A 25,023-nucleotide genomic window follows, 5' to 3' on the forward strand; every position below is an offset into this window, starting at 1 on the left:
GCTAACTCGGACGGATTTTCATCAAACAAAACAAACATTTTTTTACTTTGACTGAGTTTTTTACCAAGAAATACACAAACTATATACAACTGTACGTAATTTAGATTTACATACTGTGCATATGCATTTCATGTTTTTGCAATTATTTTAAGGTGTATTTGTTTATTATTTATATGTATTTTATTAATTTTTACCATAATATTCTCCGGCTAACCCGGGTTTTTGATAACCCGGATCGGCCGCGGTCCCGATTAATCCGACTTATTGAGGTTCCACTGTACCTGAAATTTTCAGAATAGCTTTGAACTAGCTAACAATGCAATATTTAACTGCTATTATACAGGGTGATTGATTCGTACGGTAAAGCTCTGTAGATCCGTTATAGTAATGGATAGTGATAAAAGTTAATAACAAAAATTGTAGCCAACTTTGAGCTTCACATTACAAAATTAGTTGGAATTTTACAGGGTGTTCGATATCATAGTGGCAGATCGAACTTATGTTTTTTTAAATGGAACACCCTATATTTTATTTTATATTCGAAATCTTCTTAACTTCTCCATTAAAAAAATATAAAGATTTTGTATGTTATGCAGGGTATTTACAAAGTTATAACAAATTTTATATTAAAATCGTAACAAGTTCAACTCCCTGTATAAATAAAAATAAGCAAAAAGGCAATGGTATATTGATGCCATATTTTTTTACTTATTGTCAAAATTTTCATAAATGATTGATTTTCCTGATTTTCTTTATATTGAATACAGGGTGAGTCAAAACGCAAGTACATTATTTTCTCAGTAATTTTAAATGACATACCCTGTATTTTATATCACTATCGAAAAGTACTATTACCTTACTTTAATTTATATATAACATTCCCTATGTCTAAATTTATTAGTTTTTGAGATATTTTCATGTTTCAGAGCAAATTATTAATTACGGGTCTAAATCTTTCCGAATTTTAAGTAAGCCATGACTGAATTGTCTAAAACTGACAATTTACGATTACTGATTATCAATCTGTAATCAAAGTTGGCTACAATTTTTGTTATTAACTTTTATTGCTATCTGTTACTATAACGGATCTTTTTTTTTTCTGACGAATGAACTGATACTTTTTTTTTCGTCTTTAAAGAGGGGGGGTCTGGAATCTTCAAAGGCACCTCAGTCCAGAACGCCGCCTGACTGACCTTAGTGCAGGATTCATTCTTCGTAGTACCAGCGATAGTTCCCGAGGTGCTTTAAAAACGCTCTCTCGTCGCCGAGGCTACGCCGAATGCCTACCTGCTAAACCAGACCCTCCTCTGTCATCCAGCGCTCCGAAAACGGAATGGCCGCTGCAAGGTCGACATCGCTTCCGAAGCACTTACCTTCATTTATCCACAGACTGTGAGCAAGGAGGCCCTTCATTTTCCCCGTTCTCCCCTTTTTTTGGTCCCAAGATTGGGCTTTTTTTTTAGCTAGAGCTTCTTTCCCACAGTCTGTCCCATACAATATAACTATAACGGATCTACGGAGCTTTTCCCCACTAATCAATCACCCTGAATGGATAAATCGATTTTTTTTATTTCAAACTATTTTAAAAATGTGGCTAATGCAATGATATTTTAAAGTACGTTAATAAATCAATATCTACAAATTGATGGTGGGTCAGTGGCATTAGACTGCAGACCGAGAGTTCCCTAGTTCGAACACGGCTGTTGCTTATCTTCCTTTAATTTTTTTAATAAATAATTAAAAGTTGATATACTTAAAATTCGTATTTTATAAGTTAATTATTATATATACATATTATATGTACCATTTTAAACAACCGTGGTATTATTTAAAGTACTTTTTATACTAGTGTAATTTTTGGAATTATAATTTTAACAGTTAATACACCTACTAAAAATTCATATTTTATTCTTTCGAAACATGTTGTGTCCTATATATAAAAAAACCGTGTTATTATAAAAAGTACTTTTTTTATTATAGTGTAATTTTTAGAATTTTAAGCGTTTTATATCGTCAAATTATTTTATATTCTCCCTTATAATAGTATATTATGCAACGAGCATTTAATGACGGTCATTATGAAGCGAGTATGAGGGTTACGAAACGAGCCGTATGCGGCGAGTTTCGTATAGAGTACGAGCTTCATAATGATAATTAAATGCAAGTTGTATACACTACTTTTTCTATGATCATTCACAACAAAAAATATATTCAAATTTATTAATTTTGTAACACAAATAAATTCAGTAGTTTGTCAGTTTGACGGTTTGTTTACATATTGAGAACTGTCAAAGCGTATGTATTTGACTCGCCATTGGTCACTGCGTGTGTACCACCTTTATAGCGAATGCCATATCGCGATTCTATTGGTTAAAAATCTGTATCTTAATGAAAATCTGTATCATAATGAAGTTCATTATGATACAGGTAGTGACATCATAATTGATATATTATAGTATGAGAATAGAAAAATAATAAAAACGTTTTATTATAAAAAAGTTCTTTTTTTATAAAAGTGTAATTATTAATATACAAACTTAATATCATCGGTTTATTGATTATTTAACATTTTTATGTTGACAATGATATTTTTTATGGGATTAAGCCACAATTGGTTATAATGATAATTATTACATTTTTGTTAGTTTTTGACGTTCCGACTTCCAATCGGAAAATCGTTCTCAAAAAAAAAATTGTAAGAAAGAAAAAATGTAAACATAAATTTAGGTTAATATAAAAATGTAATTATCATTAGGTACAACCAATTGTGGATTAATCCCATCAAAAATTTAATTGTCAAACATGTCACAAAAAAACAGCTTCAGAACATCATTATGCTGATTATTTCTTACTATCATATTTGTCGAAGGATTGAATTTGCTTGAGAATGAGTAGAAAACCTTTAAAAATCAATCCATTCATATTTCAAATTGACCTCAACGAACAAAATATATTCACTGTTTGCATTGTTTGTTTCTTATAATTAAATTTGTCTTGCGATGAGATTTGCTTTATAACAATGACGGTGACCCACCATGAATTTTTTCGTCTCCCTAATTCAGTTTCATATGAATTCTTAGAAGAATAACGTATTCAAAATTTAAAAATAGAATTTTACCAAAACGTTGAAAATTCGGATGGCCCGGAAGCCATGTCCGGGACGCCGGGACACAACTTCGTAATTCGGGCCATGTCCCGGATTTTTCGGACTAGTTGGTTACACTAGGTGTTTTCGTGGTGCACATCCTGAACGTGTTCAGAGGAAGAACGCTTGCGCATTAGAATATTGGCTGTTCGCGGTGTTGAAAAATCCTCCTCTGAAAAAAAAGTTCTCTGTTCGCGGAGCGCAACAACTTGTCCTGAACGTATTCGGAATGCGTTCAACAGGTTCTGGAATTAAAGAGAGGATTTATTGTCCGCACATGTGCAGAAGTTGATATGACGAATTTATTTATTTTGCTTAAAGATTCGAGATTTTATTTCTAACCTAACAGATTTTAAATTGTTGTGTTATCATAAAAATTTTGTAAAAGGTAAGGTTTTTAAATTGTATTATGTATTTCAGTTTCTTATTTTTAGAACCTTTTTAGATAATGAACCTCAGTTCAAGTGACGAAGATTTGGAAGAGATTGTAGGACTTTTAAATGTTCAAAAAAATGCAATTTTTTTTTAAATATGTTAAATTACTTTTCCTGTCTCGGAGGTGTCGATTGTCGATGCTATGTCGTAGATAAAGATAAAGAATTAGGCAATTGGCATAGGCAACCCAAAAAACATCCGGAAATTGTTCGTGCAGAAACAAATTCAGAATATATTCGGAGACACGCTTGCGCATATATTTGTATCCGGGTTAAGTTCAGAGTACATTCAGGATGTGCACCACGAAAAGACCTACTATGTATGTGTCTCTGTTGAAGGAGATTGGAAATTGGAGGCCTGGCATGCAGGTGCATGGGCATCTGCTCCGTATCGGCGTATAAAGACTTACAATACGCTCTCCAAACATCTAAACCTTGTCTAAATCCGCCTGTGTGCTTGAATTTACGTGTAACGAGTATGACTTTATCGAAGAGTTCTTTGGTGTTATTTGTGTCGGCATGTTGTTGAAACTCTGCAGATTTACTGTATATGCTTGTTCTTGTCTCCTCTACAAGCAGCCTGAATAGGAATACCCCATCACGTTAAAGGAACTGCTCGTCAAAAGTAAGTGATATAGAAAATTATTCTCATTTTCATGGTTCATTTTTTCGTGAACAATTTAACGGATTCCGCTTATTTTTTTTATTATTTCAGATTTTTCTTTCGTATTTACACAGTCGCGCAAAGGTTTGCTCAAACTCCTTTTTTGTACTTATACCGGGCGAAAGAAAAGAAATGTTTTTCTTATATTAAGTTTGTGACAGTGTTCCGCTTATTTTTTTTATTATTTCAGATTTTTCTTTCGTATTTACACAGTCGCGCAAAGGTTTGCTCAAACTCCTTTTTTGTACTTATACCGGGCGAAAGAAAAGAAATGTTTTTCTTATATTAAGTTTGTGACAGTGTAGGGAGGACGAGGTACAAATGTTAGTATACATCGGAATCGTATTATAGTCTTATGTTTTGTAAACATTTTTTTTTTGAATGTCCCTGATATCTTATCTTTAGAAACAAAAAAGATAGGTGGTTTTACTCTTTAACATGTGTTTTAAATGAAACAAAACTAAATTAACAATAAAAAATAACAGTTAACAAAACTTTAAAAACAGAAAGGCAAATAAGGTACACAGTTCTTATGAACACCTCTAAGAGTTATTTGTCAACCAGGTAAGCGGTATGCACAGCGCAACATAAGAGAGACGAGGTTGTTTAATGGAGGCTCTGTGATGTTTGGTGTGGATTTTCCTTGAGAATAAGTACGGTTTTGGTGTCTACGTGGAGGCTCTTTAAATAGCGCTAGGTACATTACGCAGATTTTTTTCTTTAAACACTCTGCTCCTTTTGCACTATATGTAGGAAATAATTTCATCTTGGTGGTATGATAACACATGGTCTCCTCACGTATCGCACGTCATCAGTTAAAACACATATTAAAGAGTAAAACCGTCTAGTTTTGTTGTCATTAAAGATATCAGAGAAATTTAAAAAATAAAATATTCGCAAAAGATGAGACTACAACATAATATCGATGTATACCCACCCTTGTACCTTTTCCTCCCTACAAGGTGTCTCAAAATTTTGTTTCGGTTAAAACACAACATGTTAATCTAAAAAACCGCCTATTTTCTTTGTTTCTAAAGGTATCAGGGACATTCAAAAAACAAAATGTTCACAAAATATAAGATTACAATACGATTCTGAGGTATACTCACATTTGTATGGTCTGTTCGCTAAACTCAGACACAACTGGCTAGTGATTTTAGTAGGTAATTTTTTTGTTTTTGGCCAATTTTGCTAAAATTGGCAAAATTACTAACTATTTAGTATTTATTAACTATTTAGTAATTATTTTTTTGCCAATTTTACGAAATTGGCAAAATTACTTACTAAAATCACTAGCCAGTTGTGTCTGAGTTTAGCGAACCGACTATACCTCGTCCTCCCTACAGGGTGTCTCAAACTTAACACAATAAAAACATTTTTCTTCCACCCGGTATAAGTACAAAAAAGAAGTTTGAGTAAACCTTTGCACAACTGTATAAATACTAAAGAAAAATCTAGAATAATAATAAAAAAATTAGTGGAATCCGCTAATCTGTTCACGAAGAAATCAACTATAAAAATGAGCATAACTTTTGAGCAGTTTATTAGAGAGCAGCATTGAAACTATTACATGAAGTGATATTTTTATTTAAAAATTCCAATATTCTGAATGTTGTTCTTTATCAGATATGTATACCATTCGCCGAACAAAACCACAAGTTATGGAAATTATTTAATATAAACTTGACGTGAATGATATTATCCAAAAATGAGAAAAAGAACTCTTAAAACATACCTTGTACTTTCTTTTTGTATTCTTCAGGCTTATGAAGATACATCGCAGCTGCATCTCCGTTGAGTGGATCAATTGGATTGGGGTAGGTTAATAGTTGCGGAAGAAACGATTCGAATATATTTGATAGATCTAAAACAATATGAAAATTAAATAATTAATCAGGTGAGAATACCCGAAATGATTTTCGGAGACACATTTGTCCCATCGGTTCTTACAATTTTCTAAAATAAGGACACACCAATTTTTATTCCAGAAGTGGTTTCCACACTTTATAATTTCAAAATTTCACCCTATATTATTCATAAATTCATAATAGACGCTACATGACATAGTTCGTTGACATCAGGTTGTTACGCAGCTTTTACAAAAATATAAAGGATGTCCCATTAAAGACAAAGCTTATGGACTATGCTAGGCTTGAGTGAATCACTCTGTACAAGTACAATTGATGTTTAAAAATCGCAAATTTATATATAAAAATTGACGGATCTCAGTGTTTTTATGACGTTTTAAAACATTAACAGAAATAATTTTATTCTATTAGTGATTTCCGCCCTATTGTATACAGTATGGTGCAACTGAAAGGAATACATTTATTTTTTCGTGAATTGGCGATTTTGGAAATAAACCTCGAAGCAGGTCGATTTTTACTTTTAAATTATGATTTTTTGGCATATATATCATACTAGTGACGTCATCCATCTGGTGGTAATAACGTAATCGATGATATTTTTAAGTGAGAATATGAATTGTGTGCTAGCTCATTTGAAAGGTTATTCAATTCTCTATTCAGTAATATAAACATTAACAATTCAAATCATACATTTAATTAACATAATTATTTATACAGGGTGGCCAAATTTCTTTTTAAATTAATTAACGTAGTGAATGTGAGTGAAATAAGAATCGAAAACAAGATAAAGTAAGTCAAAATCATTAATAATAAAAATCGAACAATATAGTGATAAGAGTAGTAGAACTAACCTTGAAATTTGTACGCCTGAATAGATATTTGACATCCGAAAAGTTGATTTGTGCCAAATATATTACGCCTGACGTGCACAACGTAAACAAACTGAACGGTAACCGAAAAGTATTTACATAGCTATTACGCCGATAGAGCAGGCAACACACAATACAGCAACAGAGTAGTATTGAATAAAACAATATCAAGTAAATATAAGTTTTAAAAAAGAACAAATAATAAAAATTAAAGAATTCATAAAGGAACTGGTAGCCGAAAATGGAGAGGAAATGATGAAAGAAACAAGAGATCTGATCGGAGAAATGAAAGAAATGAGCAAGATGTAAAAGGATGAAATAAAAAGACTAATAGAAGAAAATTTGCAGATGAAAAACGAAATAAAGGAAATACGAGCTAAAATGAACTACATAGAGGAAGCAGTGGCGGCCGGTCAGGGTCGGCAGTGTCGACCCACACATTTATATAGATAGATTTTTTAAATATGTGTATCTGTGAAGTAAAAAAAATCTGTCAGATAATACAGACTAAATTTTATTCATAGTTTTTAAAAGGATTTGATCAATCCGAGCGTTAAGTGATCCCTGCGCATAACAGACTGCTCAAAAAATGAATGATCCGAGCCATTCATCTGACTTTTCGGCTAGCCGTACCCAACTCATCCGTAGCTTGACGACTTACGCGTAAAACTCAAGTCGATGAGCAAGCGAACATACATTCTCTCCGTATGCATTAAGCGGCAGGTACGGCATATTTAAATCTGCCGGTCGGTGTTTCATTTGGCACCGCCAGATCGCATCGGCAGAAATTGTCAAAAATAATCACGCCGTTTTACGTCGTTTAATTGATATTGTAACTTTTTTAAGTTGTCAGGAATTATCATTTAGTGGACATGATGGATCGAAGCATTTGTTAAAAATCAAAGTAATTACAGAGAAAATAATGAAATTGTTTTAGAAATATTTACTTTCTGATTCGAAGTGTATTCGTAATACAGAATGAACTAATACATATATTCAAATAGTTATATTTTGAATAACGTTATTGAATCTGAGATTTAGAAAACCATTTGCTTTTCGCTGGAAGTAGATGAAACTTCTGATTATCATGTCATTCACAATTATCAATTATTGTTGTTCGATACGCGTTACGTGGTAATATTTATGAGAGGTTTTTAGGTTTTAGAGACGTGAGTAAAAGCAATAAGGCAGAATATATTTTTGGTGTTTTAAAGAACACATCAAAATTTTTTGATATCAAAAATAAATTGGTAGGGCAAACTGGGGCAATCTTATGATGGCGTTGCTGTGATGTGTGGTGAATTGAATGGTCTCCAGTCAAAAGTTAAAACTACATATTGCATCACAAGCTTTATTTACTCACTATTATGCGCATATAATGAATTTATTTTTGCATGATACGTGTAAAATAATAAAGAATATCGTCTTTTCTTGCCAGTTTAGCTCACCTAAACGGATTACTGCTTTAGAACGAATTTGTTAAAAAAAAAAGCGAACAGTTTGTCAGACGCGATGAAATTTTAAATCTCGGTTAGTTTTATCTAAGCAGATTATCTCTGGTAGTTTTAGTATCTGTAGCAGATTTTCGTGAACAGCTTTTGGAAGTTTTTGATTCTATTATCGAAGGCGACGATTTTTAAATTGGCGATACCTCGATCCGTGAAGCAATCGGTTTGAGAACTTTATTAAATAATTACTCTTTTAATATTCTTTTAAATATTTTTAAGACAGAGTTTGCCCAAGATATTCATTATTGTTCAAAATCAGTCAACTGACATTATTTATTCAAAAAATAGAATACGAAAGCTGGTGCAAAATCTCAGAGATTTTCGTAATGATAGTAGTTTCCAATATATACGCAGTGACATTTTGGATTCGCTTGATATTTCCGAACCATCAAAAAAAAGACAACATGATACATATCTCGAAAAACGAGTAGGTATATCTTGAAATTTTGGATACCTACTAATATATGCAAATAGATACTCGTTTTTCGAATTTTGAAGATTTGCAAATTTTCGACCTCTTTGACGATTCAAAATTTAAAAGTTACCTTTGCCAAAGAATTTTTAAGATATTTATTATAACAAGTTAGGTACTTAAAAATTATGCCGATCCAAATATTTTCAGAAAGTGGGATAAGTTACAAAATATGTATGTATTATGTATAATTCTATGTAGTAAGTACCGCAATTCATTATAACAAACTGTTCATCAATTTTCTTATCACCACTACCACCAATTTCTGCCTCAAATAAACGGGATTTATCTTGTCTCAAAAGAATCAACACGTATTGTCGAAACACCATGAAACAAGAGAGAATTCAAGTACATCAAATAAAAAAAAACAAAAAACAACAAAATCTCCTATGATGATTTAGGCCTTTTAGTTTGATGGTATACCTATATGAGGCGACAAAAAAACCTTGCCGACCCTGTCTCCAAGGCCACGAGCCGCCACTGAGAGGAAGTAGAAAATAGAATAGAATACGAGTGATAGGGAAAACAGGAAAAACAATATAATCATAGAACTAAATAAAACTTTGTCGATAAGGAATTAAAAGTTGAAATCAATAATGCAAAAGTAAGAAAAATCAAGAACAAAACATACTTGGTCAAAGTAGATAACTTCCCAAAGAAATTGGAAATAATGAAAAACAAAACGCTACTAATGAGAAAAAAACACAAACAAGTTTATATATCTGACTGTAAAAGAAATAGCAATCCAAAATAAACTCAAAATAATTGCAGAAGAAAAGAGAGAAGAAAACAAGAACGTAAAAATAGGATATCAAAAACTAATAATCAATAGAGAAAAATGGATATGGAGTACAAAAAATAATAAATTGATAAAAGAATAAAGAAGCGATAACACGCAAACTAAAAATTGCTGATGATGTAGTTGTTATGGCATGTAAAGAGGAAGATCTGAGAAATAATTTACACATATGGAACGAGGTATTAAATAGACATGGGATGAAAATAAACACACGCAAAACGAAGATTACGGTAGTAGCACAAGAACAACCCGTAATAAACATACAAATTAATGGAGAAACAATAGAACAGGTAAACCACTTCCAATACCTGGGAGTGACAGATTCTAGTACATAATCATTCTATTAATGAATATGTAGTTTCAAATTCTTCATATTCAAAATAATGGCGTTAAGCTATCATTATTAGAATCTAGTGAAAATAAATAAATTAAAAAATACAGATATAATAATTGTGAATGACCACCTGGAGACAAAAAGTTCCCCACTCCTCAACTTTTTCAGTTAGACTTTAAAATGCAGACACATAGTAAAATAAATCACTTGAGAAAGGCACTCTGCCGAAACAGCTGTAGTGCCAATTTATATAATGAGTTATAATAAATTTTGTGGAAGTATTGGGCACAAAAGTTTTCAGTGTTTTATTGTTAGAAAAAATGAATTTGTAACGGTTTGACGTTACGAAATCATTTTTGAATTCTTTTAATATTTTTATAATTATTTTCTCTTGATCTCTTAATTAATTTCTCTTATTTTCGCGTAATTAACTATTTCTAATTATTATCTATTTTTAAAATTTCTTGCAACGATGCCACACCTAATTATGTGTGATATCATTGGTTGATTTGTATGACGCCATACCTCAACACACTTAAAACTACCTGTTAGTTTCGTGGGTTGGTAGTGGTGAATATGATTTCGTGTTCCGAGTCTTAATTTTGAGGTAGAGAGAAATCTCGCGTCTCGCGTCACTTTTGGTTCGGAGATTGACGAGTGGTGTGTGGCCAGTTTAGGTCAAGTTTGGAATTTAGACCTCGTTTTTATTTTAAAATATGTGAATTTGGAAGTATATATCACCAAATGTAATCTGGAGTATTTGGGAAGAAATGAGTAATCCATACAATGGGGTTTTCTGCATAAAATCATCGCCACATGGTAAATTTTTTTTTATAACTGTCATTTCCTTGTGACATATATAATTTTTCCAAGTAAATCTTATGATAAGTACATTTATTCAGTGAATTTAGTAGGTATCTTTTAATTATTATTCCAATATCTTTTAAGTACAGTATTTCTCATGATCATCTTTCAGTGCGTCACAGTTTTTCGATTTCTTTCTAACGCATTAAATTGTATGTGACAGAAAAAAGGCACGTCGGTGATTACATTTCGTCGGTAACATTTTTATAACATTTATTCTAGTTATTCTAGTTGTCGATAGATGGCGCCATAATAAAAAAATAATTTTTTTTTAATTAGATAATAATATTACAAATATAATCTGTATAATTTATAAGACTATACAAAACAAAGAAAATACCATTTTATAAATGCAAGAAACACTTTTGATTTGTTTTTATTCCAAATTGAAAATAAAATGTGACAACTGTCAGATTTAACTAAAATGTCATGTTAGAATAAATGTCATAAATGTGTATTATCACGGACTTACCCTTTTTCCTATCATTTGTTACGCACTGAAAAATGATCATGAGAAATACTATAATATTCATTCCGAGAAAATCCTAACCTTAATTTTTAGCTATTAATCTGTATCTTTATCGTAATTTTATCATTGTATTCCAACATATTAATAGGTATCCTACAATTAGTTTAAAGAAATCATATTTGTTCTGTATTTAAATCCCAAATCCACCTGTCGGTAATTAGAAATTATCAGATAAATTCTTGCCAAGGTCAAATTTTGTCAAGACTTCAATAATTCAGTAATTTTTTTGGTGTTTAACTAATGGCTTTTTTTACATTACTATCTATCAACACTTTCTTAGTGTTTCTTCTATCTTTCCTTGGACTTTTTTTCCGTACACTTAAGAAATTGAAGTAAACGGGAATTGTGTTTGTTTTAGTCACTCATGGGAAAACTTAAAAACACCTCAAAACACCGAGAGGCCAATCTCCAACCATAAGTCACTATGGGAATATGTCAATTTGGGAACAAGCTATTGGAGCGTTCCAGCTCAATTTTCGTCTTGGCACCTGGGCCTACAGGAGGCATGGGATCCTGGTGCTGATTTTCGGGGATGTAACCGCAGCCTCTTTAGGAGTCGTTTGGGTTTGTTTTGGGAACATTTAGTGTTGTGCCTTGAGTAACTATTATAATTCATATCACAGACATTTGGTTAATGCATTATGTTTATTAATTATTTTTCTTAAGATTTAGCTTGCATTTATTTGGTTTTTGATATAGGTACATATATTATAGGTTTGGTAAGTTCCCAAACATGTATAATTTTGCAGTATTGTACGTTGTGCTCGGCGTATTTGCCAAAAAAAGGTATTACTTTTGACATATTATTGTTTATTTAGGTCGATTTCATGTCATTATATAAATTTGGTTGTATTAGTTGCTTGTTTCCCAGATACTTTATTGTTTATTCGCTTTATTCCATTTGTTCGGTTAATTCAGTCTTCATTTAGGTATTTATCTTAACTTCATTTCTAAAACTTTCATTCATTTGTATATTTAATTTTGCTTAATTCATTGTATTGTATTTTTACTTAGTCATAGTCAGGCTTGTGCCTGCTGTTTTATATTATTAGTCATATTTTTCGGGTTTTAATTTAGTTGTACGTAGCAAGCGTACTACAACCATTTGGTGAAGGTAGTCTCATGTGAGTTGTACCCTATATATAAGTAACAGGTATATAATTTTGTAATATATAACATGACTGTTGTTATATTAGATATGCATAATAGTATAAACCATAACTTTTGTCTTTTAGAGTCACATAATATGCATTTGGTTTAACTCCGAGATTGTTAAAGATCTAGTAGTTATTTTTAATAAATATTTATTTATTTTGTATATCATTTATTCTTATTATTCCTTTATATTTACATTTACTTATATATTTAATATTTGACAGCAGTGTAAGATACCTGGGAGAGTAATCGAAGATCATTTTCTTGGCGCCCATGATTTGTTTGGTTTTGTTCAATTGTTCTTCTTTAGCAATTATTCATCTTTATTCAGGTTCAGTACATTATTCTTATCTTAATATTTCCATTCTTAGTCATTATCACTATCTACTTAGAGCTACCGTCTTCGGAAGGCATGCAAAATTGGCCGTATCTATCCTTGAGTGTCAAGTTATCGTTCTCTTGCATATCTAGCTAGCCTAACTCCACTCAATTTGCCTCTGTTTATTCATACTTCTTTAAAAATTGGTCCATCCCACTTTCTTCTTCATCTTTGCATCTTCCTCTACTAATACTACTGAAAAGTAGTATTTTGTTACTTCAGCTTCTCCAACGAGAAGCCAGTTTCTTTCAATTCCCATTTTTGTACTATTAGCTACATCTAGGTTCTTTCTTTTTCCTTACTTCTGTTGGAGTATAATATCATTCTCTTTATTTTCACTCCAACAGAAGTTTTTCTTTTTTGTTACAAATTTCCATCAAGTAACGGTCGAATCCATCAGTTAATTCCTGCTTCTTTTAGTATTTGCATCTTGGAGGGCTGTACTCGATCAAACGCTTTCTCATAATCAACCAAACATGCGAATACGTCGCAATTGACATCTCTGCATCTCTGGAAGAAGAGAACTTCTAAATTATCTTATGGATTATCTTTAGGAACAATTTTAGGAGATGACTCATGAGGCTTATTGTATAGTATTCTTCGTATTTTTACGCTCATTCTCATTCCGCTATCCAAACAGCCAAAAACGAATCCTTTGAAAGATATGTCACAAACCTTTCTCTTGACGAAAACTGTCTTTGGAAAGCCACAAAGAAATTCAAAAAAACCGGTAGTAATGAAATCACCAATTAGGAAAAATGACGGAACCTGGGCTCGATCAGATACAAAAAAATCCAACAGATTTGCAGAACATCTATCAACCGTCTTCTTCACCCCACAGGCCAACGATATTAACGACGAGAAAATTAGAGACTTCCTTAATGCACCCTGTCAGCTATTATTACCACAAACATATTTCTCACCAAACGAAGTCCGTAACGAAATCAACCTACTTAACCGTCATAAAGCTCCAGGATTTGACCTTATAACTGGCGAAATCTCTCCCAAGAAAAGGTGTCGTCTTAATAACTATTATTTTTAATAGCCTCCTGAGACTATGCTATTTTCCAGCCTAGAAGGGAAACAAATCTGTCTGTCAGCATTCCTCGATATACAGCAAGCATTTGATCGAGTGTGGCACGAGGGTCATCTCTTCAAAATAAAAACTCAGCTAACTGACCAAATCTATCTCTTCCTTAAATCATATTTGTCCGACAGATACTACCAAGTTAAATACGAAGGTACTCTATCCAACTACCACCAAATAAAATCCGGAGTACCTCAAGGCAGTGTACTTGGCCGATTCACCAAATATTCACTGCTGATATTCCTATAAGTGAAAATACACTAATGGCAACATTTGCGGATGACACTGGTATACTAGCATCAGACATCAACGAAATATTATAATTTAACAAATTGCAAAAGCATCTCAATGAACTAGAATACTGGCTTAGATGCTGGAAAATAAAGGTCAACACAAACAAATCTTGTAAAGTAAATTTCACAAATCGAAGAATTAGATGTCCACAACTACACCTAAATAATCCACCTATACCAATAAAAACAGAAGTAAAGTACCTGGGCCTTCATCTAGACGAAAAACTTACTTGGAAATCACATATTGCAGCCAAACGACGACATCTCGACCTAAAAATTAAAAATATGAGCTGACTAATCAACATCAGATCGCAACTTTTATTAGAAAACAAACTGACCATCTATAAAACAATACTCAAACCAGTGTGGACATATGGAATCGAGCTGTGGGGCTGTAGCAAACCATCCATCACCAAAATACTACAGACATTCCAGTCAAAGACTATTCGTATGTTGGCTAAAGCCCCATGGTACGTATCAAACCAAACCCTTCATGCAGACCTCAACATTCCTTTCATCATTCCTTTCAATGATGTGATCGCTGACCACTCCAGAAGATACATGAATCGCAGCGCAAACCATCCAAACTATCTCATAGACGAATTATTCAACCCTCCACTGATTGACAGATGCCTAAAAAGACTTTGGCCAGAAGACCTAGCTGCTAGGTAAATTCCAGAGAGTCGTCAGTGGACGACACCTGCCACAAGCCAAGAACATACATCATATTTACTTATTACTTTATTGAAGTAGATTGTAAATTAGCAATGAATAAATAAATAAAAAAGTTTTTAGGCTTCTGGTTTTTTGAATGTGCAACAAATTAAGACTTAAGCCTTTCTGTTGGCATTTCTCCAGTGTTGTATATGTTGTTGAGTATCTTTGTGATTAATGCTATTGATTTGTTGTCCATTATAGTCTAAGAACTAGCAACGTTTTCGAGAAAGTATTTTAAGACAGCTGATTCTTTAATATATTGTTCCCTATGCTTCCTCGTACACCGTACCGGCCATCTGACTGCTGATACAGGTTGCGTTGATTACTGCGCAGCACACCTGTATAGGTAAATACAAAATCAGGGTGATTAATTAGTGCGATAAAGCTTAGTAGATCCGCTATATAGTAACTTTGAGCTTCACATTACAAAATTAGTTAGAATTTTACAGGGTGTTCGATAACATAGTGGCAGACCAAACTTTTGTTTTTTTTAATGGAACATTTTTAAATGGAACATTTAAAATGGATATTTTATTTTATATTCGAAATCTTCTTAACTTCCCCATGACAAAAATACAAAGGTTTGTTATGTTATACAGGGTATTTACAAAGTTATAACCAATGTTCTATGAAAATCGTAATAAGTTCAGCTCCCTGTATAAATAAAAATAAGCACAACAGCAGTGGTTTATTGGTGCCATTTTTTTTATTGTCAAAATTTATATTCCATTTAAAACTTCTGAGAAAAGAATGTACTTGCGTTTTGACTTACCCTGTATTCGATATAAAGAAAATTAGCAATATCAACAATTCTTAAACATTTTCACAATCAACAAAAAAGTATTGCACCAATAAACCATTGCTGTTGTGCTTATTTTTATTTATACAGGGAGCTGAACTTGTTACGATTTTCATAGAAAATTGGTTATAACTTTGTAAAAGCCCTATGTAACATAACAAACCTTTATATTTTTGTGATGGGGAAGTTAAGAAGATTTCGAATATAAAATAAAATACAGGGTGTTCCATTTATAAAAACATAGGTTTGGTCTGCCACTATGTTGTCGGACATTCTATCTAATTTTGTAATGTGAAGCTCAAAGTTGGCTACAATTTTTGTTATTAACTTTTATTGCTATATATTACTATAGCGGATCTACTGAGCTTTATCACACTAATCAATCACCCTGTATATTGAATTTAAAAATTATTTTATCGCCAACCGTCACTAAAGTCATTCATTATTGTACTCATTTGCCCTCATTTGCGGCAGCAAAGTAACACTTTGTATTGAAAGAAGAATTTTACTTTATCTGCCGCGATTAATCAAATTAACCGAGATTGAATGTAAGTGGTCGATGGCAGTAATCGATTATTTATTTGAGTGAACTTAAAATTTATTTAGTTTATTATTAAAAATATTGTACAAAATTTACGTTATTATTAATTAAATTTATGTCAAAAAGTGAAATCCTGTACTATTTTGCAATTACATTCATACAAAATAAATCAAAATTTTGCAAATTTAGTAATTAGGTATTCAATATTGATAACAACTACTATCACGCCATTTACTTGGTGTCTGTTTCTGTTTTTGTTTTGTTTGTAGTTTTTTATTATTTTTTGTTTTTTATTGTATTTTTTATTTTGTATAAGCTTTGTTCACAAATTAGTAAAATTTTTTGATAATAAAGCATACCTTATCGATTAAACATCGAAACCGGCCATCACGCAAAAGCATTGTCATTACTGTCACACGAAATTTTTATTGCGTCTACAATTTAAAAAAAATTTAAATCTTTTAAGTTAGGTATTAATGCAAATAATGTGTGAAATTGTGTTTTTGTTAATTCGATTATACAGGGTGTCCCGAAAAGATTGGTCATAAATTATACCACAGATTTCGGGGTCAAAAATAGATTGATTGAACCTCACTTACCTATATATAGGGTGTCCCAAAAGTAGTGGAACGGTCGAATATTTCGCGAACTAAACATCGGATCGAAAAACTGAAAAATACCTGTTCAATCATTTTCAAAAATCTATCCAATGACATCAAACACCAACCCCCACTACACCCCCTGGAGGTGGGGTGGGGGGTAACTTTAAAATCTCAAATGGAAACCCCTAGTTTTTCTTACAGATTTGGATTCGCTACGTAAAAGTAAGCAACTTTTATTGAAGACATTTTTTCGAACTGTGGATAGATGGCGCTATAATTGGGAAAAACGATTTAACCTGATACCATAGGTAAATTATAGAAACGGTCTAATATCTCGAGAAATACATTTCTAAATGAGAAACCAAAAAACAGGTTTCTAATATTTTTCGAAAACCTATCGATAAACACCAAAAATGACCCTCCAACCCATCCCCTGGAGACGGGGTGGGGGTAAATTTAAAATCTTAAATAGCAACCCCCACTTTTTATTGCAGATTCGAATTCGTCATGAAAAATTAAACAACATTTATTCGAAACATTTTTTAAAGTTGCTGATAGATGACGCTAATAAATCGTATTTTTCCAATTAAAGCGCCATCTATCAACAATTCTAAAAAATGTTTCAAATAAATGTTGCTTAATTTTTTATGACGAATCCGAATCTGTAATAAAAAGTGGGGGTTGCTATTTAAGATTTTAAAGTTACCCCCCACCCCACCTCCAGGGGGTGGGTTGGAGGGTCATGTTTAGTGTTATTCGATAGGTTTTCGAAAAGTATTAAAAAAATTTTTTTTGGTTTCTCATTTGGAAGTGTATTTCTTAAGATATCAGACCGTTTCTATAATTTACCTATGGTATCAGGATAAATCGTTTTTCTCAATTATAGCGCCATCTATCCACAGTTCGAAAAAATGTCTTGAATAAAAGTTGCTTACTTTTACGTAACGAATCCAAATCTGCAAGAAAAACTAGGGGTTTCCATTTGAGATTTTAAAGTTACCCTCCACCCCACCTCCAGGGGGTGTAGTGGGGGTTGGTGTTTGTTGTCATTGGATAGATTTTTGAAAATAATTGAACACGTATTTTTCAGTTTTTCGATCCGATGTTTAGTTCGCGAAATATTCGACCGTTCCACTACTTTTGGGACACCCTGTATAATAGTACACACAAAAAAAGTTACAGCCCTTTGAAGTTACAAAATGAAAATCGATTTTTTTTCATTTATCGAAAACTCTCAGAGATTTTTTATTGAAAATGCACATGTGGCATTTTTATGGCAGCAACATCTTAAAAAAAAATTAAAGTGAAATTTGTGCACCCCATAAAAATTTTATGGGGTTTTGTTCCCTTAAACCCCCCCGAACTTTTGTGTATGTTCCAATTGAATTATTATTATGGCACCAATAGTTAAACACATTGTTTCTAAAACTTTTTTACCTCTCAATACTTTTTCGATAAGCCAGTGTTTATCGAGATATTTTGAATATAATTTGTCGAATCCACCACATATTTGTATATGGTTAAGTACGGTTATAGAGACCTGTTCATAATCTGAAAATTTATTTATAATTTACAATTTTAGGTATATTTTCAAAAAGAAGCTACATCTCGATAAATGGTGACTTATAAAAAAAAGACTAAGAGGCAAAAGTCTTAAAAGCACTGTGTTTAACTAATGGTACCACAATAATAGTTTAATTGGAACGTACACAAACATTTGGGAGGAACAAAACCCCCATAAAATGTTTACGTAAATATATTGAAAAAGAAGCCGCATCTCGATAAAAACTGGCTTATCGAAAAAATACTAGGAGGCAAAAAAGTTTTAAAAACGTTGTGTTTAACTAATGGCACCACAACAATGAATTAATTGGAACGTACACAAAAGTTTGGGGGGGGGGTTTAAGGGAACAAAATCCCCATAAATTTTTTATGGGGTGGACAAATTTCACTATAATTTTGTTTTAAGATGTTCCTGCCATAAGAATGATACATGTCCATTTTCAATAAAAAATATCTAATACTTTTCGATATATTGAAAACAATCGACTTTCATTTTGTAATTTCAAAGGGCTGTAACTTTTTTTATGAGGACATTTGTATCAAGGTAAGTTAGGTTCAATCGAACTATTTTTGACCCCAGAATGTGCGGTATAATTTATGACCAATCTTTTCGGGACACCCTGTATATAGGACGGTGATATATATTTACTCGTAATTTGTTAGTAAATATATTTATTTAGATTTTCTAGGATTCATCATGAGAAAAACAACTGCGCAAAGCTATAACAGTTCATAAACAATAACATAACTATTAACGTTTTTTTAATTTTTCAAAAACTTTTAATTTTTGGTATTATTTTAAGTATTAAAATTAGTTTAATATTTAAATACAAATACAATTAAACTGTTAAAAATATATTTATTTCGTTGAAATCATAATAATAGAAGTGTAACTTCTTACGTGTGTACAAAGTACACACACTCTTTTTTCATTAGAAGGATGTAATTAAGTAAGTGTTAATGTTTTTTATGATTGGCGATCAAATTTGGTATGCACCCCGTCAGTAAAGACTCTTTATGGAACTCGTCTGTCACTCGCCCTGCTCGCTTCGCTCCCTCTACTCGTAATATCAGACTCGTTCGATAAAGAATCACTTTACTGACTTGGTACATAAATAATTATTAAGACGAAAAATTTTTTTGTCATTACTTTTTAAACCACAGAAATGTCTGGCAATTATAATTCATATTTCAAATAATGTTTAAAAAGTGATGACAAAAAAAATTTTCGTCTTACAATAATTTTAAATTCGATATATTTACCTGCACAGGTGTGCTGCGCAGTAATGAACGCAACCTGTATCCGTAGCCAGATGGCCGGTACGGTGTTCGAGGAAGCATAGGGAATAATATATTAAAGAACCAGTTGTCTTAAAATACTTGTTTTTCCGACGTTCAGCTCTTGGTCCATTAGTTTGATGTTTTGCTGGTATATTATCGAGGCTTGCTGGTTTGCCATCCTTTAGCTCTGTTATTGCAGAACAAAGTTATTTTTTATTCCATCATTTCCATATTCCATATTTTTAGTCCATCATTTACCTCTTCTTCTAGCTTAAAGGTGTTATCTCCTTGGTTTTAAAATAATTTCTCTAGTTTGTCTATTTTATTTGTCTATTGTATTTTACTCTGTTTGTCCAACCGTCAAATCAAGTCTCAACCCCCTTCTTCAAGTCACACCCACACAATGGCAAAATTATCTAAGAAAATTTGTTCGAAGTTAAAAAATTATTTTTGTGAATTTGTTTAAAAAAAAATTGTTTAAACAATTTTTCTACCAAGGTACCGCCTGGCACCCTATGGATTTGTTATAAGCACCATCTTTTTGAGTAAGTTTGTGCAAAAAAATCTAATCGAAATAATTTCGCTAACGATGGCGACGGTACAGTCTGGACTATAGCGCTAATTGTTAATAATTAAAAATAACAGCTTTGTAATAAAAAAAGAATGTGTGTGTACTTTGTACGCACGTAAGAAGTTATACTTCTATTATATGATTTCAACGAAATAAATATACTTAAAAGTTTATTTGTATTTTATTTAATTAATAAACTAATTTTAATATTACCACTTTCAAATTTTTTTTATTAAAACAACACCAACAATTAAAAAAAAGGATAACAATCGTCCGTGTCAGGATTTGAACCCGGGATCTTCGCGTTATGTAGTCGAATGCTCTACCAATAACCCATCAGGGTTTTGTTTTTACGGCTTCTGGGATCTGGGACGTAATTACAAACGACGGTGACGAATAGATCAAGTGAAGTATTAAATATAAAAATGTTTAAAATACTTATTATCTTACTCCCAAGGAAGACAAATACAAAGACACAAAAATTATAATAAATATATTTACTAAAAACACTAATATATTATTTTCAAACCTTACTTGCATACATAAATTGGATGATTTAGCAACTAACAACATACTGTCGGTGTGCGCATGCGCCAGGGAATGTAAAAATTCACCCTCGTGCTTAAAGAAGTATAACTTCAATGATGACGAAAATTTCTTCAGGATCTTGAAGGAGGGGTTTTACACTTTGATTTGATCACTTTCTAACTTTTATACTATAATTTTTAATCGAGTTATTAAGAATTGAAAATGGCCATTTTTGCATTTTTAAAATTTTTACTTCGACAAAATTTTAACTCGACAACGATCAATTTTAGAGAAAAATGACAAGATACCTTTTTTGTTCAGAATAACCCAAGTTATCTAAAAAATTTTGTGAATTTGTTGTTTAAACAATTTTTCGACCACGGCACCGCCTGGCACCCTGTGGTTTTGATATAAGGACCTCTTTTTGAGTAAGTTTGTGCAAAAAAATCGAATCGGAATAATTTCGCTAAAGGGGGCGACGATACAGCCCCGTCTAAATATCAGTCTGCCGAATAATGTTTTCGAATTTGTTATCAGCAGGTATACATTGATTGCGACAAAAAAGTAATCGATTTGTTTACATTTTCAAGCGTTCATTAATATTCAAGATAAAATTAAAACGAAAGTTTATAAAATAAAATAAAATCAAAAGTTGGAACAAATTTTATATTAAAGTTTTGGTGAAAACGGAAGGTGGGGATTATTTTTTAAATAATGAAAAATGGCTAATTTTTTTATATTTTTTAAACTGCTGCGGTAATTTATGTTTTTATAAATAGACCAGGGCGCATCTGTATAGTACATTTGGATGTTGAGAGGTGACTCAAATTTTTTTGCAGAAATTGCTTGAAAATAAATCAAATAATAATATTTGAGTTATCCTCCCTCTCAAAAACGTCCGGAACATTGTTTAAATAATCAAAATGTCAAAAAATTAAGGAAAAATTCGATATTTTTCTTGTTTTTTTGATTATAACTTTAAAAGTATTCATTTCCGAGAAAAGTTGTACTGACATAAAAGTTGCGTAATTAAATTTCCTACAGTATACAATTGGTAATAAATTTAAAAAATAGTCACCCTTGTTGCAAAATAGCAATAATTGTGAAAAAAACATACAAAAACAAGTATTCGCATTTTACGTTTTTCAACCATTTATGCTAGACTTAGGACCTTCATATTTCACCATGAAAAACTTTATGATACAGTAAAATAATACTGTAAATTTCATTAAGGTAGGTTCTATAGATTTTGCAAAATAAATTTTGCAATCCAGCTTTCGTAAAAAAAAAATTCATTTTTTCAAAATGTTACAGGACTAAAAATAAAGCAGATGGCAAGTTGAAAATTTTTTTGCGTATAGAAGTGTACTGTACCTTTCATTTGCAATTTTGCAAAATCAAAATAGATTAACACCACGGCGTCAGGAATTTTTTTAAATAAACAATAATTATTGGTGCTACGCGCAGGACAGCGGATAGTTTGCTCTGATTGGGCATTCCAATGACCTTTGATATTGATTGATACATTTTAATTTTTATTCCATTTCGATATAAATAAATAAATTTGTTTATTGCAAAATAAAAACACATGCTCTATCCTTTGAAATAACACTTTTATTAGCAAAAACTTTATTTGTTCATATATTTTAACTTAAATAATAAAAGTTTATTATTTTTAAACATATGCAATTGTTTAAACAATATTTCACACACAATAATAAAATTAGTTTGATTTTTGTGGAATTAAAATATTAAAATACAACAAAATATAGAGTAAAAAAATAATATATTAGATAAAGATTGGAAGAAATTTTGGTGGAAATCAACTTGTGTAAATCGAACACCGCTGTCCTGCGCGTAGCACCAAAAATTATTGTTTATTTCAAAAATTTTCTGACGCCGTGGTAATTAATCAATTTTAATTTTTTATATCGCAAATGAAAGGTACAGTACACTTCTATAAGCAAAAAAAATTTCAACTTGCTATCTGCTTTATTTTCAGTCCTATAACATTTTGAAAAAATGAATTTTTTTGCGAAAGCTGGATTGCAAAATTTATTTTGCAAAATCTATTGAACCGATCTTAATGAAATTTACAGTATTGTTTTACTGTATCATAAAGTTTTTCTGGGTGAAATATGAAGGTCTAAGTGTAGAATAAATGGTTGAAAAACGTAAAATGCGAATACTTGTTTTTGTATGGTTTTTTCGCAATTATTGCTATTTTGCAACTAGGGTGACTATTTTTAAAATTTTTAACCAATTCTATATTGTAGGAAATTTAATTACGAAACTTTTATGTCAATACAACTTTTCTCGGAAATGAATACTTTTAAAGTTATAATCAAAAAACGAAGAAAAAAATCGAATTTTTCGTTTAATTTTTGACATTTTGATTATTTAAACAATGTTCCGGACCTTTTTGAGAGGGAGGATAACTCAAATATTATTATTTGATTTATTTTCAAGCAATTTCTGCAAAAAAATTTGAGTCACCTCTCAACGTCCATCTCAAAACAGATGCGCCCTGGACTAAAAGGTTTTTACAATTTTTTTCTGCAAAGTTGAAGGGAAAAACTTTTATTTGAGTCTTACTAAATTAAATTTGACCCTTAATTCATTTAAATAATTATAAATCAACATTAAAAATAAATTTGTAAAAAATTATTATTTGCATTATAAATACGTAGACATAAAATAAACTCGCGTGCATAGAAATCCGCCCACTTAAAATTTTGGTCATTTCTGATGTCTCGTATTTCCTAAACCTGTTGGCCGATTTAAGTGATTTTTATAATATGTTATAGTCTGAGTCTTTATCAATACCGCTGTAATAATATTGTTGCTAAACAGGTAAATTTTCATTGTATACCGGGTTTAAGAACCAAACTGCGTTTTTTATCTCAAAGTTCACATCACCCTGTAGAATATTCTATACTAAATTTAAAATCAAGATGCAATAGAAATAAACAAACCAAGGCACGTGCATTTAACGTACTAGGAGCACTCCCGAACCATAATTTAAAATATAATACATTGTAAATTCCAAATCATGATTTTCGAAGTATATACAGTAGAGCGTCGATAATCCGAACTAATTGGTACAGGGGTAGTTCGGATTATCAAATTGTTCGGATTATCGAACATATGTTCCAAATACATACAAAGCTCATAAACATAGTACATACATACGTTTTAGTTACTAGGAATAAAACACCTGCATAATAAACAAATATATTGTATGTATTTCTGCATAAATAAAACAAAAATCCGCGGTCATATTTTGCCCATATTGTCATAATAAATTAAAAAATTCGGTCCGCGATCATATTTTTTAATTTTATAATTTTTTTTTGCGTTCGGACTAGCGAACGTTCGGATTACCAGGGTTCGGATTATCGACGCTCTACTGTACATTGTAAATTATGATTCGGGAGTGCTCCTAGTAGCATTTAACGTGTCTGGGTTTGTTTATTTCTACTGCATTTTGATTTTAAATTTAATATAGCATTTATAAAATACTGAAATTAAAACCCAACTATAGCCTCAGATTTTCTTCATGTTCTGTTTTTTCATTTGTTTCGCTTATGTTGGATAATAAAAAAGTTAGGTACTTTAACAACTAGACATCGCACCATCAATGCAAGACTATCACAACTCAAAAATTGCCATTTTTTGTTTTTTATGAATCTGTAATGGTAATGGGTGGTCTAACATAATGAAAGAGAATTATAGCTCAAAATTTAATATAAGACATTATTAAACAATATTAATGTTAAGTTATAATTAGAGACTGGAAAATATGCACTAAAAAATGTCTAAAATATGCATGCAATATGCATTTTAAAACAAGCTGAATATGCACAATTAACATGCAAATATGCATTTATATATGCACTTATTTTTATATGAATAATTTTATGGTTTACGTTAAATACATAAATAAATAAAAAATAATAAAAATAAATAAATAGGTTTGAATTTAAACCAAATTGTATTATTATTTCTTAATATATTTTTT

The 25,023-nt window shown here is 31.3% G+C and overlaps 1 protein-coding gene and 2 long non-coding RNA genes across 3 annotated transcripts in view; 1 reads left to right on the plus strand and 2 right to left on the minus strand.

The window, feature by feature from the left end:
• Positions 1-25,023, minus strand: part of LOC126893306 (uncharacterized) — a 217,402-nt gene that overhangs the window by 79,126 nt on the left and 113,253 nt on the right. The gene's annotated exons all lie outside the window — the stretch shown is intronic.
• Positions 1-25,023, minus strand: part of LOC126893303 (ubiquitin-conjugating enzyme E2 H) — a 93,061-nt gene that overhangs the window by 11,397 nt on the left and 56,641 nt on the right. The window contains exon 4 of the mRNA XM_050663340.1: positions 5,979-6,107. Within this exon, the coding sequence (XP_050519297.1) occupies positions 5,979-6,107 (129 nt within the window). The remainder of the gene's footprint in view (positions 1-5,978; positions 6,108-25,023) is intronic.
• LOC126893305 (uncharacterized) lies at positions 10,679-12,801 on the plus strand. The gene is made up of 2 exons (XR_007701129.1): positions 10,679-10,912; positions 11,845-12,801. It is a non-coding gene; the product is annotated as an uncharacterized LOC126893305 (long non-coding RNA).

The sequence above is a fragment of the Diabrotica virgifera genome, chromosome 10, assembly GCF_917563875.1.
Source record: "Diabrotica virgifera virgifera chromosome 10, PGI_DIABVI_V3a".
NCBI classification, from domain to species: Eukaryota; Metazoa; Arthropoda; class Insecta; order Coleoptera; family Chrysomelidae; genus Diabrotica; species Diabrotica virgifera.